This window comes from Elephas maximus, chromosome 2 (genome assembly GCF_024166365.1).
Source record: "Elephas maximus indicus isolate mEleMax1 chromosome 2, mEleMax1 primary haplotype, whole genome shotgun sequence".
NCBI lineage: Eukaryota > Metazoa > Chordata > Mammalia > Proboscidea > Elephantidae > Elephas > Elephas maximus.
In genome coordinates, this window is record NC_064820.1 from 88,605,020 (window position 1) to 88,621,948 (window position 16,929).

The 16,929-nt window shown below is 36.4% G+C and overlaps 1 protein-coding gene across 5 annotated transcripts in view; it reads left to right on the top strand.

The window, feature by feature from the left end:
* The window catches only part of XRCC4 (X-ray repair cross complementing 4), a 321,890-nt gene that overhangs the window by 109,413 nt on the left and 195,548 nt on the right, over positions 1–16,929 (top strand). For 4 of the 5 annotated variants that reach the window (XM_049867100.1, XM_049867091.1, XM_049867107.1 and 1 more), the window contains 2 exons: positions 2,597–2,641; positions 14,785–14,951. In XM_049867100.1, coding sequence (XP_049723057.1) covers positions 2,597–2,641; positions 14,785–14,951 — 212 coding nt within the window. The remainder of the gene's footprint in view (positions 1–2,596; positions 2,642–14,784; positions 14,952–16,929) is intronic. The other variant, XM_049867097.1, reaches the window with a different exon arrangement.

Sequence of the window (16,929 nt, forward strand, 5' to 3'; positions counted from 1 at the left end):
GCAGGTGGGTGGGTTCTGCAGGTGGTCCATGGGCACCCAAAGTTTTTGTTTGTAAGACTGGGAGTTACCAGTTATCTCTGGACCCCTGTCGCGGGCGCTTGGGTGACCTGAGTGGAGCTAACAGTCCTTAGGTCTGTGTTGTGGGTAGGTGAGGACCTTGTTTAATAGGCAAAGCCATGTTAAACATCAAATACCCACCTCTCCACTCCAGAGCTGAAATGGTTGGAGTTTGCCAACAAGGGCCTATTCTCCCGAAATAGGCCCACACAGGTCCATGCAGAAGGAAAAGGTGTTTAAATTCCACAGATGGTTTATGCCTGGACAGGAGCCGCTTCTGTCCTGAGCTCCCCAGTTAGTGGAGCTAGAAAATTATGTTTTCCCCCAATTGCAAATTTTTTTCTTCCCCAAGACTGGGAGGCTGGCTGTAGGTGCTCAACAGTGCCTATCTCAGGCCTAGGGAATTCAGCCACTATAGCCGGTTTGGGGGTGGGGGTGGGGGCACGGTAAAATATACGCAAGTACTTAGCTTTTGCCGAGAGTGCTGTTCTTCTCAGGCTCCAGAGGTGTCAGTAGGCTGTGTGGCTGGCTGCTTCTCCCTGAGGAAACTGTGGCCTAACACTAGTACCAGCCTGCCAGCACTGCTCTGGGAATGGGGTCTGAGGGCTGCCCACGATTCAGGTCTGTTAACTACTCTCCGCTTCTGAATGATCTCTTCCTCCCATTGCCCCTCCATTCGTTTTCTAAGCTTCCCTTTGAAGCTCAGGGTTCCCAGCTTGTCACAAATTCACTTGTTTTACTTGTTTTTTGGGGTCTTTGTTGTAAAGAGGGCTCCTGGAAGCGTCTGTCTAATCCATTATCTTGGCTCCATCTCGTCTTCCGCCAATCTTGATGCCACGTTCTTCTTCAGAGTCCAGCTTCTCAGATTATTTGCACAGCACACAGATTGATTAAGTATGTTAAGAGGATACAGCCCTAACACATACCTTTCCTGATTTTCAGCCATGCCATATCCCTTTGTTCTTTTTGAACACGTGCCTTTCGGCCTGTGTACAGGTTCCTCATGAGCACAATTAAGTGTTCTGGAATTCCCATTCTTTATGATGTTATCCATAATTGGTTATGATCCACACAGTTGAATACGTTTGCAGAGTCAATGAAACATGGGTAAACATCTTTCTGGTAGTCTCTGCTTTTGGCCAAGATCGATCTCATATTATCAATGATATTCTTCGTTCTATGTCCTCTTCTAAATCTGGCTTGAATTTCTGGCAGTTCCCTGTGGATGTACTTCTGAAAAGGTTTTTGAATGACCTTCAGCAAAAATTTTACTTGTGTGTGATATTAATGATATTGTTGGATAATGTCTGCATTTTGTTGGATCACCTTTCTTTGGAATAGGCACAAATATGGATCTCTTCCAGTCAGTTGGCCTGGTAACTATCTTCCAAATTTCTTGGCATTGCTGAGTGAATGCTTCCCGTGTTGCATGTATTTGTTGAAAACATTTCAGGTGGCATTTCATCAGTTCATGGAGTTCTGTGTCATTGAGTTTTGTCCAACATTTTGTGATCTCATGTGATTATCCTATGTGTTTTAAATCCTAACCTCTATGATGTTAACGGAGCCCTAATGGTGCAGTGTTCAAGATCTCGTCTGCTAACCAAAGACTGACAGTTTGAATCTACCAGCCATTCCATGGAAACCCTCTGTTCTGTAGGGTCCCTTTGAGTAGGAATTGAGTTGGGGGCAATGGGTTTGGTTTATTTTTTTGTTTTAGTATGATGTTAATGATGTAGGATTAAGGACAGTTATGTTAATAATGCAGAACTCAATCTACAGTATTAGGTTATATCTTGAGTCAGTACCTTTTGAGATATAAAAAAGAGAATAGAGGAGATAGGATGAGGACCTCATGCCATCAAGAATGAAAAACCAGGAGGGGAGCAAGTCCTACGGGCCCAGGGTCCCTGTGCTGAGAAGCCACTAGACCCAGGGGAGGATTGATGACAAGGACCTTCCTCCAGAACAGAGAGAGCAACCCTTCATCTGGAGCTGGCACCATGAATTCAGACTTCTAGCCTCCTGGACTGTGAGAGAATATATTTCTGTTTGTGAAAACCATCCATTTGTGATTTTTCTGTTATAGCAGCACTAGATATCAAAGACACCTTCTTTTTCACCAGCACCCTCGGTCCAGCTTGGACTTCTTTCAATACCGTGGGTTGTGGATCATATGCTACCTCCTGAAATGGTGGAACATCAACCAGTTATTTTTGGTACAGTGACTTTGCATATTCCTTCCACCTTCTTTTGATGCTTCATGCATCATTAAATATGTTACCCTTAGAATCCTTCGATTGTGCGTTGCAACAGCTGTGTACATAAAAGTATGCATTTCTCCACCTTATACAAAACTATGCAGCGTTATAAATTATAATAGTTAGAATTTCATCTATTTTTAGTGTACACATCTAGAGAAAGCTAACCTTTTCTGATATGAATAAATTTGAAAATACTAAAAAAATTGAGATTTTTGTTTCACCAGTATTTGCCTAGTGATAACATCAAGATATTTTCATTTCTTCTTTTCTTATAGTGTCACCTTGTGGTTTTCAAGAAAGTAATGATTAATTCTACAAAGGTACTCAGATTACTTTGAAAATGTATCAAAACTCAAACTCTTTTATTGATTTTCAACAGGATATCGAATTACATTTTGATAATCCTCCTCTTCCCAGCAAGATTTAGAATGGCCACAAACCATTCCCCAGAAATTGGTTACTAATTATTCATAGTATTTATTTTATATACATAACCAATATTACATGCTCTCTTTTATCGTGCAGCTGCTCCAAAGAACCTGGATACTGACTATATAACTTTATATCTATTAAAGAGAAAAAAATATTCCATCAGCTCAAGTCTGACCTGTAGGTATTCCATAGGACAGAGTAGAACTGCCCCATAGGATTTTCAAGGCTGTAAATGTTAACGAAGCTGACTGCTGTTATCTTTCTCCAGTGAAGCAGCTGGTGGGTTTGAACCTCTGTCCTTTTGTTTAGCAGCTGAGTACTTAATCACTGTGCAACCAGGGCTCTTTTTTTTTCTTTTTTTTATACCTACACGTTCTTTAAAAACTAAAATCTGTTTAGGTATTATCAATCCTATGTATTATCACAGCACCGAGTGCTATTAAGCAATTTTTAACCATGCCATTTTTGTTTACATTATACGAATCAAGAAAAAACTCTCTATCTTTAAATGGCTAAAATATTTCTTAATTTGTCTTCAGAGAGTCTTTGTCCCAATTCTTTTCTGTACTCATCCCTTTATAATTATGTTGCCTTAGTAATGAGGATCATTCCAATAGATAAATCAGAAAGTCTTTCTGAGTACCTAAGATGTATCCAAAGTTGTCTAAGACACTGTGCAGGTTGTCTTCTTCCGAGCGTGACCCCCTGCTGCAATCAGATACCAGTATATATGCCAATCACCCCGCCCCTCTAAGACTGTAGGACAGAGCCTGTATCACACACTTGATGATCAGCTAGCTACCTAGAAACCTGAGCTGAATTCATACAAGAAAACTGAATGGACTCCTAGACTGATATACCTGATAACAGCTCTAGCCAGCTGGGGACAGGACACCAGAGCTCCAGAGGCAAAAATAATCAAGCCAGCTCACTCAGGCAACCCATTTGGGTATATCAAAACAAAACGAAGAAAGAAGCTACAACATAGTAAGCAAAAAAATAAACTAATACAATAACATAGATAGCTTGGAGACAACAGCCAGTATCAAGTTACATAACGAGACCATGATCACCTCAACAAGCTCTCAAAACAAAGAATCCAGGGATCTTCTAGATGAAAGTGTATTCCTGGAATTACCAGAGCCAGAATACAAAAGTTTAATATACAGAACCCTTCAAGACATCAGGAAGGAAATGAGGCAATATGCCGAACAAGCCAAGGAACACACAGATAAAGGAATTGAAGAAATTAGAAAGATTATTCAGGAACATAATGCAAAGTTTCATAAGCTGGAAAAATCCACAGAGAGACAGCAATCAGAAATTCAGAAGTTTAACAACAAAATTACAGAATTAGACAACTCAATAAGAAGTCAGAGGAGCAGAATTGAGCAAGTAGAAGCTAGAATTTCTGAACTCGAAGATAAATCACTTGGCACTAATATATTTGAAGAAAAATCAGATAAAAGAATTAAAAAAAAATGAAGAAACCTTAAGAATCATGTGGGGCTCTATCAAGAGAAGTAACCTACTAGTGACTGGACCACCAGAACAGGGAGGGATAATAGAAAATACAGAGAAAATTGTTGAAGATTTGTTGGCAGAAAACTTCCCTGATATCATGAAAGATGAGAAGATATCTATCCAAGATGACCACCGAACTCCACATAAGGTAGATGTTAGAAGAAAGTCACCAAGACATATTATAATCAAACTTACCAAAACCAAAGATAAAGAGAGAATTATAAGAGCAGCGAGGGATAAACGAAAAGTCACCTACAAAGGAGAGCCAATAAGAATAAGCTCGGACTACTCGGCAGAAACCACGCGGGCAAGAAGGCAATGGGATGACGTATTTAAAAATTGAAGAAAAAAAACTGCCTGGTAAGAATCATATATCCAGCAAAACTGTCTCTTAAATATGAAGGTGAAATTAAGACATTTCCAGATAAACACAAGTTTAGGGAACTCGTAAAAACCAACCCGAAACTACAAGAAATACTAAAGGGAGTTCTTTGGTTAGAAAACCAATAATATCAGGTGTCAACCCAAGACTAGAACACTGGGCAGAGCAACCAGAAGTCAACCCAGACAGGGAAATCAAAAAAAAAAACAAAACAAAACAAGATTATTAAAAAAAAAAAAAGCCCAAAACAGGGTAACAGTGATGTTATTATATAAAAGAAGACAGCATTAAATTAATAAAGAGGGACTAAGAAATTTTTTTTTTTTTTTTAAATATGATCATACACCTTCCATATGGAGAGGAAGATACGGCGATACAAAGAAATAAAAGTTAGTTTTAAATTTAGAAAAAAAGGGGTAATAAGGTAACCACAAAGGAGACAAACTATCCTACTCATCAAAATAAAATACAAGAAAAAAATACAGACTCAGCAGAAACAAAATCAACAACAACAAATATGAGGAAAAGACAATATACAAAGAAAATCTACTCAGCACATAAAATCAAGTGGGAAAAAGAAACTGTCAACACACAAAAAAAGACATAAAAATGATAGCACTAAATTCATACCTATCCATAATTACCCTGAATGTAAATGGACTAAATGCACCAATAAAGAGACAGAGAGTGGCAGAATGGATTAAAAACCATGATCCGCCTATATACTGCCTACAAGAGACACACCTTAGACTTAGAGACACAAACAGACAAAAACTCAAAGAATGGAAAAAATATATCAAGGAAACAACAATCAAAACAAAGCAGGAGAGGCAATACTAATTTCTTTCAAAATAGAGTTTAAAGTTAAATCTATCATAAAGGATAAAGAAGGACACTGTATAATGACTAAAGGGACAATACACCAAGAAGATAAAACCATATTAAATATTTATGCACCCAATGACAGGGGTGCAAGATACATAAAACAAGCTCTGTCAGCATGAAAAGTGAGATAGACAGCTCCACAATAATAGTAGGAGACTTCAGTACACCCCTTTCGGTGAAGGACAGGACATCCAGAAAGAAGCACAATAAAGACACAGAAGATCTAAATGCCACAATCAACCAACTTGACCTCATAGACATATACAGAACACTCCACCGAACAGCAACCAAGTATACTTTCTTTTCTAGTGCACATGGAACATTCTCTAGAATAGACCACATATTAGGTCATAAAGCAAGCCTTAGCGGAATCCAAAACATTTGAAATATTACAAAGCATCTTCTGTGACGATAAGGCCATAAAAGTGGACATCAATAGCAGGAAAAGCAGGGAAAAGAAATCAAACACTTGGAAACTGAACAATACCCTGCTCAAAAAAGACTATTATAGAAGCCATTAAGGATGGAATAAAGAAATTCATAGAATCCAATTAGAATGAAAACACTTCCTATCAGAACCTTTGGGACACAGCAAAAGCAGTGCTCAGAGGTCAATTTATATCAATAAATGCAGACATACAAAAAGAAGAAAGGGCCAAAATGAAAGAATTATCCCTACAACTTGAACAAATAGAAACAAAGCAACAAAAGAAACCCACAGTCACCAGAAGAAATGAGAAAAATTAGAGGTGAACTAAATGAAATAGAAAACAGAAAAACAATTGAAAGAATTAACAAGACCAAAAGCTGGTTTTTTTGAAAAATTCAATAAAATTGATAAACCACTGGCCAAACAGACAAAGAAAAACAGGAGAGGAAGTAAATAGCCCAAATAAGAAATGAGATGGGCGATATTACAACAGACCCAACTGAAATTAAAAGAATCATATCAGATTATTATGAAAAACTGTACTCAAACTAATTTTAAAACCTTGAAGAAATGGATGAATTCCTAGAAACACACTACCTACCTAAACTAACACAAACGGAGGTAGAACATCTAAATAGACCCATAACAAAAGAAAAGATGGAAAAGATAATCAAAAATCTCCCAACAAAAAAAAGTCCTTGTCTGGATGGCTTCACTGCAGAGTTATACCAAACTTTCAGAGAATAGTTAACATCACTGCTACTAAAGGTATTTCAGAGCATAGAAAAGGACGGAAGACTACGAAACTCATTCTATGAAGCCACCATATCCCTGATACCAAAACCAGGTAAAGACACCACAAGAAAAGAAAATTATAGACCTATATCCCTTATGAATGTAGATGCAAAAATCCTCAGCAAAATTCTAGCCAATAGAATTCAACAACATATCAAAAAATAATTCACCATGACCATGTGGGATTCAAAGCAGGTATGCAGGGATGGTTCAACATTAGAAAAACAATTAATATAATCCACCACATAAATAAAAGAGAAGAATCACATGATTTTATCAATTGATGCAGAAAAGGCATTTGACAAAGTTCAACACTCGTTCATGATAAAAACTCTCAGCAAAATAGAAATAGAAGGAAAATTCCTCAACATAATAAAGGGCATTTATACAAAGCCAACAGCCAACATCACCCTAAATGGAGAGAGCCTGAAAACATTACCACTGAGATCAGGAACCAGACAAGGATGGCCTTTATCACCGCTCTTATTCAACATTGTGCTGGAAGTCCTAGCCAGAGCAATCAGGCTAGATGAAAAAATAAAGGGTATCCAGATTGGCAAGGAAGAAATAAAAGTAATCTCTATTTGCACATGACATGATCTTATACACAGAAAACCCTAAGGAATCCTCCCGAAAACTATTGAAACTAATAGAAGAGTTCTGCAGAGTATCGGGATACAGGATAAACATACAAAAATCAGTTGAATTCCTCTACACCAAGAAAAAGAACACCGAAGAGGAAATCACCAAATCAATGCCATTTACAGTAGCCCCCAAGAAGATAAAATACTTAGGAATAAATGTTACCAGAGATGTAAAAAACGTATACAATGAATACTACAGTACACTTCTACAAGAAAACGAAAGAGACTTATATAAGTGGAAAAACATACCTTACTCGTGGATAGGACAACTTAACAGTATAAAAATATCTGTTCTACCAAAATCGATTTATACATTTTTTGGAATTCTGATGCAAATCCCAACGACATTCTTTAATGAGATGGAGAAACAACTTCATATGTGAAGGGAAAGAGGCCCTGGATAAATAAGGCATTCCTGAAAAAGAAGAATAAAGTAGGAGGCCTTACTTACCTGATTTTAGATCCTTTATACCACCCTGTTTTTTAGTAGTCAGAACAGCCTGGTACTGGTATAACAACAGATACATGGAGCAGTGAAACAGAATTGAGAATCCAGACATAAATCCATCCACATATGAGCAGATTATATTTGACAAAGGCCTCAAAAACAGTTAAAGGGGGAAAAGACAGTCTTTTTAACAAATGGAGCTGGCATAACTGGATATCTATCTGCAAAAAAATGAAACAAGACCCATACCTCACTCCATGCACAACAACGAGCTCAAAATGGTTCAAAGACCTAAATATAAAATCTAAAACGGTAAAGATCATGGAAGAAAAAATAGGGACAACGTTAGGAGCCCTAATACATGGCGTGAACAGTATACAAAACATTATTAAAAATGTAGAAGAAAAACTATATAACTGGGAGCTCCTAAAAATCAAACACCTATATTCATCCAAAGTCTTCACCAGAAGAGTGAAAAGACTACCTGATATTTCTGATCAGCGCCTGATCTCTAAAATCTACATGGTACTGGAAAAACTCAACTGCAAAAAGACAAATAAACCAGTTAAAAAATGGGCAAAAAATATGAATAGATACTTCCCTAAAGAAGACATTCAGGTAGCTAACAGATACATGAGTAATTGTTCACGGTCATTAGCCATTAGAGAAATGCAGATCAAAACTACAATGAGATTTCATCTCATTCCACGAAGCCTGGCGTTAATCTAAAAAACACAAAATAATAAATGTTGGAGAGGCTGTGATGAGATTGGAACACTTATACACTGCTGGTGGGAATGTCAAGTGGTACAACCACTTTGGAAATCGATTTGGCACTTCCTTAAAACGCTAGAAATAGAACTACCATAGGATCCAGCAATCCCACTCCTCGGAAATATATCCTAGAGAAACTAGAGCCTTTACACGAACAGATATATGCACACCCATGTTTATTGCAGCACTGTTTACAATAGGAAATAGATGGAAGCAACCGAGGTGCCCATCAACAGATGAATGTATACATAAATTATGGTGTATTCACACAATGGAATACCCCGCATAGATAAAGAACAGTGGGGAATCTGTGAAACATTTCGTAACGTGGAGGAACCTGGAAGGCATTATGCTGAGTGAAATCAGTCAGTTGCAAAAGGACAAATATTGTATAAGACCACTATTATAAGAACTTGAGAAATAGTTTAAACTGAGAAGAAAACACTCTTTTGTGGTTAGGAGAAGGGGGACGGAGGGAGGGTGGGAGAGAGGCATTCACTAATTAGATAGTAGATAGGAACTACTTTAGGTGAAGGGAAAGAGAGCACACAATACAGGGGAGGTCAGCACAATTAGACTAAACCAAAAGCAAAGAAGTTTCCTGAATAAACTGAATGCTTTGAAGGCCAGTGTAGCAGGGGCAGGGTTCTGGGGACCATGGTTTCAGGGGACATCTAAGTCAATTCGTATAATAAAATCTATTAAGAAACCATTCTGCATCCCACTTTGAAGAGTGGCATCTGTGGTCTTAAACGCTAGCAATCAGCCATCTAAGATTCATCAGTTGGTCTCAACCCACCTGGATCAAAGGAGAATGAAGAACACCAAGGACACAAGGCGATTATGAGTTCAAGAGACAGTAAGGGCCATGTGAACCAGCGACTACATCATCCTGAGACCAGAAGAACTAGATGGTGCCTGGCCACAACTGATGACTGCCCTGACAGGGAACACAACAGAGAACCCCTGAGGGAGTAGGAGAGCAGTGGGATGGAGACTCCAAATTCTCATAAGACCAGACTTAATGGTCTGACTGAGACTAGAAGGACCCCAGTGGTCATGGCCCCCAGACCTTCTGTTGACTCAGGACAGGAACCATTCCCTAAGCCAACTCTTCAGACATGGATTAGATTGGACAATGGGTTGGAGAGGGATGCTGGTGAGAAGTGAGCTTCTTGGATCAGGCGGACACTTGAAACTATTGTGGCATCTCCTGCCTGGAGGGGAGATGAGAGGGTAGAGGGGGTTAGAAGTTGGTGAAATGGACACGAAAAGAGAGAGTAGAGGGAGAGACCTGGCTGTTTTATTAGGGGGTAGAGTATTTGGGAGTGTGTAGCAAGGTGCATATGGGTTTTTCTTTGAGAGACTGACTTGATTTGTAAACTTTCACTTAAAGCACAATAAGTATTAAAAAAAAAAAAAAAAGATACTGTGGAGCCTGTTGGAAGAAATGTAATACGTGGCCCTTACCTCAAAACCCATGAAATGGAAAGGAAAAGACCTGTGAAACTGAGTGATAAATAATGAGAGACTAACTCTGAAGCAGTATGAATCAGGAGGCCAATATATACTAAAGTAGTTAAAGAGAACTTAACCTGGGTTTTGAGGACTCACATGAGGGGCTTACATTTAATCTTAGACTCAAATGAGTGACAGAGGTACACAAATTTAAAGCCAGCTTGTGCAACCCGGTATGATTGTAATTCACATTTAAAAAGTTAATTGCTTTAAACCTTTTTTACATAGAACAATGGAGGTATAGTTTAAAATCTTAGAAGATTATAGACTGAATAAGGTGTTCACACAGGTCTTTGTATTCTAAATTCTCCAACAGATTTTGAGAACTGACTAAAAAAGAAATTTGTTTGTGTCCAAGTCTGTAACAGAAGAGAGATACTTTCAAAGTGTCTTTCATTTGTGGTTTCTGACTGTAGCCTATGGTTTGAAGTCATGGTTTTATACCGTAGATTATTTTGAAGTAACAGAACTAATAAATAAAGAACAGCTGTGCCAATAGCCTTAAATGTCAAATAATAAACTATAGTAAAAGATTTATAAATCAGCAAAATACAGTGCAGTTTTTGTTTGACTTTTAAAGATGGTGTTTTCTATGTTGTCACATTTTGTTTGGTGGGAACTATAAAGATGAGGTGGATGTGGCATTTGAGCACAGAAATATTTTCTGCTTCTCAGTTTATTAGACCTGACAAGAGGCCCTTAACGAAGTCCAATGTGTACAGGCATGTGGCCTCTGATGCCTGTAATATTGTGGGCGGGCTGGAACAGCAGAATATAATCAGACTACCATATTTTTATGCAAATAACGTACACCTTATATGTGCGTTTGCCAAGCTCGGCCCCACAAGGTATTTTCATAAGTGCACTCTTTTTTTTTTTTTTACAGCAACGAGCAAAAAAAAAAATGGCATAGTCGTGCTTATGAAAATCCGGGGGTGGGGGTGGGGTTGCAGTTGGCAAACAAAAGTAGAAAGTGTATGTTATTTGCATAAAAATACAGTAGTACTTCTCATCCTGGCTCTGAGCTATGAGTATAACCAGGTAGAATAGCCTAGCAGAGTTACTCTCTAATGGATTCCAAAATTTTTAAAAATAATTTTAATCTGAATATTTCAAGTAAAATCCTTTTCCGGAATTGAGTTTCTAGATAGTTCTTTTACTTAGGTATTGTTTGAAATAACAAATGTTCACACCTGTTAAAGGACCAGACACTAGAAAATAGAAACTGTAAGGAAAGTTACCTAAAAAAAAAAAAAGGAAAGTTACCTACCTACTCTTAAAAAGAAATTGAATTTTAAGTTTCTTCTAGTTAGCCAAAAAGAAATTAAGAATTTTCTTCTGGAATTGTGAATAAATGCAGCTGAATGGTATTTTGAAACAAGCCATTTGTTATTAGTGATTTAGAATTAGTCCTTACTTCCTCTGTCTCTGAGATATAAGTGTTGAGGGCTAGAGTTCTGTTTATCTCTGCATTTGTATTTTAATGATTATTTTATTCAGGATCAGTGTGTGGCATGAATTCCTTTATCCGTTTGCCATTGTTGAAACTTTCAAGTAAGGAAAAACTCTTTTGTTCCTGAAAAAGACCATCTTAGACAAAGATGCCTGATGATTGTGATAATGAGAGAAAAGGAGATCACTTCGTGGGTTGATGTTTTGCTGATAATGTAGTCAGATGTCCAAAATAAAATAAAATAATAACATTTTTTCTCCTGCACTGTATTGACTCAGAGAATTATCTAGCTGACCCTTTCTTTAACTTTTTTGTATGTTAACACTCAGAGGAGCTTCAGAAGGTAAATGCTAAAAGTTACTTTCAATTATGTCTTCCTTACATAGATAAAACTTTCTTCTTTAAACTAATATACTTTTTAAATGGAATCATGCCTCATTGTTAGAAACACAACTGCAAATACTTTTGGCCATTTGATTATGAGTTTAAGAGCAATAAATAAGACAGATCTGACAAAATTGTCTGAAAACATTTCAACTAAAATGCTTTTAGAATTTTTCAAAGTTTTTTTTTTTCCTTTAACATTGCTCAAATGGTTTAATTAAGTTATATACGTTAACCTAATGTAACTATTTTTTTAATGTAACTAGGGATACTCATTGAAATAAAGGAATTTTTTTCTTGATCTAGTTCTTTTGTTTAGAAACAGGAAGAGGTAAGATAAGACAAATTCAAAGATGAAACAGACATTATAACCTGCTTTGGTTTAAAAAAAAAAATACACATACAAAAATATATGTGCAATTTCTGTGGGGCTAGAAGAAAAAAAGTGGTATTTAATCCTCCAAATGTATCCATAATATCCGAGAATATAAATATCCATTGTTTTCCTTTACATTTTAAGTGAGTATAAATAAATGTTTCACAGTTTTGAGCGGTCAGTATTTAAGCCTTTTGGCATGTTTCTGTAATGTTAATTAAGAAATAGTGTACCTATTTTTTTTTCTTTTTTGGGGGAAAACCTGGCGGCATAGTGGTTAAGAGCTATGACTGCTAACCCAAAGATCAGCAGTGTGAATCCACCAGGAGCTTCTTAGAAACCCTATGGGGCAATTCTACTCTGTCCTTTAGGGTCAGTATGAGTCAGAATCAACTCCATGGCAACGGGTTTTTTTTTTTTTTTTAATTTAAAGATTTGATGTATGTTAGCAAGCATAATTCATCCAGAGAAATTTACTCTATGGGGTTAGCCACCCAAATGATTCTAAATTATAGGAATTAACTGAAATGATTTGTAAAATGCCACTCAAAAAGCAAATACTGTATGTCTACTTTAGTGGCTTTCAGTTTTATTGGTAAATTGACTAAAAGAGATTTGTCTCAGGATTATCAACCACTGCTAAGTGTTTCTCAATCCATACGTAATGTAGTTATTTATGGAAGTGCTTTCTTTGAATTTACCATTTCTAAATAAGCAAGACATTTTGGAAATCTTCCTATTAGATATTACGGCATAATAGAAATCTAGGAGGAAAAACAAAGTAACCCTTAGTTTTACTCTCAATTTAATTTTGTCACTCAGTGCCATTAGCATCATTCTCTAGAATTATGTATGGGTTTTGAACTTGATTTTTCCCTAGTTAGGATACTCGCTCATCTCAGCAAACTGTATTAACAGTATAGCAGAGTAGAATCTTGACTTTACCCCTTCAGTGCTTTGAATAACTCCTTTGAACCTCAGTTTACTAATCTGTAAAGGGGATATAACATTTTTTTGGTGGAGATTAGATCAGCTTATATTTGTGCTCTGTTTGAGTTATAATTCACCCTCAAGATGTAGTAGCTGTATAATAATAATTACTATTCTTATAATTTTATCATTTATTATAGTAATTCTAATATTAAGGATAATGATAATCATTACTGCTAGTTATTTCTGTGTAGCCCTGATGCCGCAGCGGTTAAGCATTTGGCCGCTAACCAAAAGGTCAGCAGTTCGCATCTACTAGCAGCTCCTTGGAAACCCTAGGGGGCAGTTCTACTCTGTCCTATAAGGTCACTAGGAGTCGGAATTGATTCGATGGGTTTGGGTTTTTGGTTTTTTTAAATCATTTCTGTATGAGTCCCCGGGTAGCACAAACAGTTAAGTGCTGGTCTACTAAATGAAAGGTTGGCAGTTCAAACCCACCCAAAGGCACCTCAGAAGACAGACCTGGCTATCTATTTCCAAAAAGTCACAGCCTCAAAAACCCTATTGAGCAGTTCTGTTTTCACAAATGGAGTTTTCGTGAGTGGGCATCTACAACAATTAACAGCAACAACAATAGTTTCTGTGTCTTCTCTGCCAAATGGTGGATACCTGTGTTCCTTTCAGAACCCCATAACTATAACTAAAACTATATTATATGATTTTATTTACAAATGTTCCCTAATAGAGGAAGATATTTATCTTACCTTTTTGCAAAAGTACTCAAACTTGACATTTAACATTATTATTTGTAACTTATGATAATAAATTTTTGGCTTTAGATAAAGTAATTAATGACTAGGTAGTGCTCCCAGCCTTATCAATCCTAGAATCCTTTCTCTTAGTTACTACCAAAATTTTTATCTTTCTTTAGAAAGAGGTTATTGTTAGCTGCCATTGATTATTCTGTTTTATTCTCTGTATTGAAAAACTAGTGTTAAAAAGGAAACCCTGGTGGTATAGTGGTTAAGTGCTACAGCTGCTAACCAAAAGATCAGCAGTTCAAATCCACCAGGTGCACCTCAGAAACTCAATGGGGCAGTTCTACTCTGTCCTGTAGGGTTGTTATTAGTCCTAATTGACTTGATGGCAACCCGTTTGGTTTGGTTTTAGAGTTAAAAATCATGTATAATTTCTTTTATTATGCTGAACAGAGTTACTTAAAATCAGATTACAGCGAAAAGATGGTAATATTCTTATATGGCATTTATGTTGCTTTCTTCTTTGCTAGGGGGTAGTAGAGTGACTTACCTGCTTTAAAGATTATTCTTAGGTTACATGTTGATCTGTATGATAAACTTAGCAAGAATGCAGGAAGTGTAAGAATCTAACACTTCTCTTTTCCTTCAGAAGAGATTGTGTATAATTTAAACCTGGGCTGCTCAATCTTGATATGGTCTCAAAACTAATCTTGTTTTCTTTTCGTCCTAGTTCAGGCTTGGTTCTTTCAAACTAGAGAAAGTTTCAAGCCCAGCTGAGGTCATTAGAGAACTTATTTGTGACTGCCTGGACACCATTGCAGAAAACCAAGCCAAAAACCAGCACCTGCAGAAAGAAAATGAAAGGCTTCTGAGAGATTGGAATGATGTTCAAAGACGGTGTGTGGACAGCGTGATTGTATTTTAAAAACATTGAGTTCTCTTTCTGTCATTGTAGCTTTAAATTTATAATTTATAAATTTATAATGCAGGTAGACTAGAGTATATTTAAAATAAACTGTCATTAGTTATACCTTTATTTAATGTAATTAAACCAAATTATTGGTCACTGTTACACATTATGGAAACCCTGGTGGCATAATGGTTAAAAGCTACAGCTGCTAACCAAAAGGTCGGAGTTTGAATCCACCAGGTGCTTCTTGGAAACCCTATAGGGTAGTTCTACACTATCCTGTAGGGTCACTATGAATCTGAATCGACTCAGTGGCAGTAGGTTTGGTTATTACACCTTATAGAAGTGCATTAATATTTTTAAGACATTAGCATTTGGTGACACTAGCAAACTTACTTGCAATAAGGAGTAACTGGATATTGAGAATCATAGCCCATTAATCAAAATTTAGGTAGTGGCTGTTTATAAGGTTTAATTCAGCTCTAGTGAAAGGATTAATTATGAATCAGAAAAAGATGTGAAATAAGCAAAGTCAATTCTTTATTTTCAATTTTGTTTTAATGATAGTTATATAATGTGTGTTTTGGCTCCTAGTACAGAATTATTTTTCCCAATTGATTGAAAATTCATACTTCCAAATTTTCTTAAAAGATGAAGTAATTACTACCAGATAAGATATTTGGAAGTGTTTTATTCTCCTGGCATTGCTTCTTATTTTTTAAATGCTGAAGAAGAGAGTCACTTAGCTTCTCAATTATGAGTTTTCTCAGCTATATCACGATATGGATTAGTCCAGTGTGTAGCTTGTATAACTATATGTAGAAGATTTTTAAGGAAATAAATATATGTTTGAGCATTTATATCTCTACAGAGATATTTATGATATATAGTATGGTATGATATGATATAATGCATATCATATAATATAATTAATAGAATATAATATATAGTATAGTGTAGTATGTGTATGTTTGAACATACATGTATTAGAACTTGAAATAATTACATGAAATATAATAGTGATAATGATAATTATTATTACATTTAGTACATCCAGTAGATATTTTTATCTTTCATTGAAATCAATAGCTGTAAAGAGTAAGTACATTCTTCCTATTTCGGATATTTTTAGGACATTTACTGAGATTGTTTTATGTGGACACTAGTAAGTATATGAGGAGTCCTGGTGGTGTAACAGTTAAAGCGCTCAGCTGCCAACTGAAAGGTCTGAGGTTTCAAACTCACCAGTCGCTCTGTGAGAGAAAAATGTGGCAGTCTGCTTCCATAAAGATTTATAGCCTTGGAAATCCTATGGGGCGAGTTCTACTCTGTCCATAAGGTTGCTGTGAGTCCAAAACAACTTGATGGCAAATGGGTAGTTAAGTATATGACGGGATACATGCAAAATAATGACAAGTTTTAACACTGTCTACATCTGTATGGGAAAATGAGGGTAACTGTGTAGAAGTAATTATTTTTTATAGATTTGGTATCTATGAAATAATAATAATAAATAATAAAGGTGATAATATCATTATTAATTTCAGGCAGTTCCTGGGTTATGACTGTCTAACTTACATACAACCATGGTTGCAAATTAACCCCCATAAAGCCTATTACATTAAAAATTCAATGTACATTCAATGGTTCATCGTAACAGACAGGCACTGCTTTTCAATGCTCATCAAAACATTTTTATCGTTATTACTGTATTATTATGTCAAAGATGTTTTAATGTGTCTGAAAATGTTTAATGTTTTTTAGGCATAGAAAGGTACACTCTTTAGTATATACTAAGACAAACGTTTGAGTAACTGATGTCAGATTCGAACCGTACCTTTAAGATAGACTTAGGAAAGGAACTCATAATGTGGGGACTGCCTATAATGCAAAAACCAAAAAAACCCACTGCTGTCAAGTCGATTCCGACTCATAGCGACCCTATAGGACGGAGTAGAGCTGCCC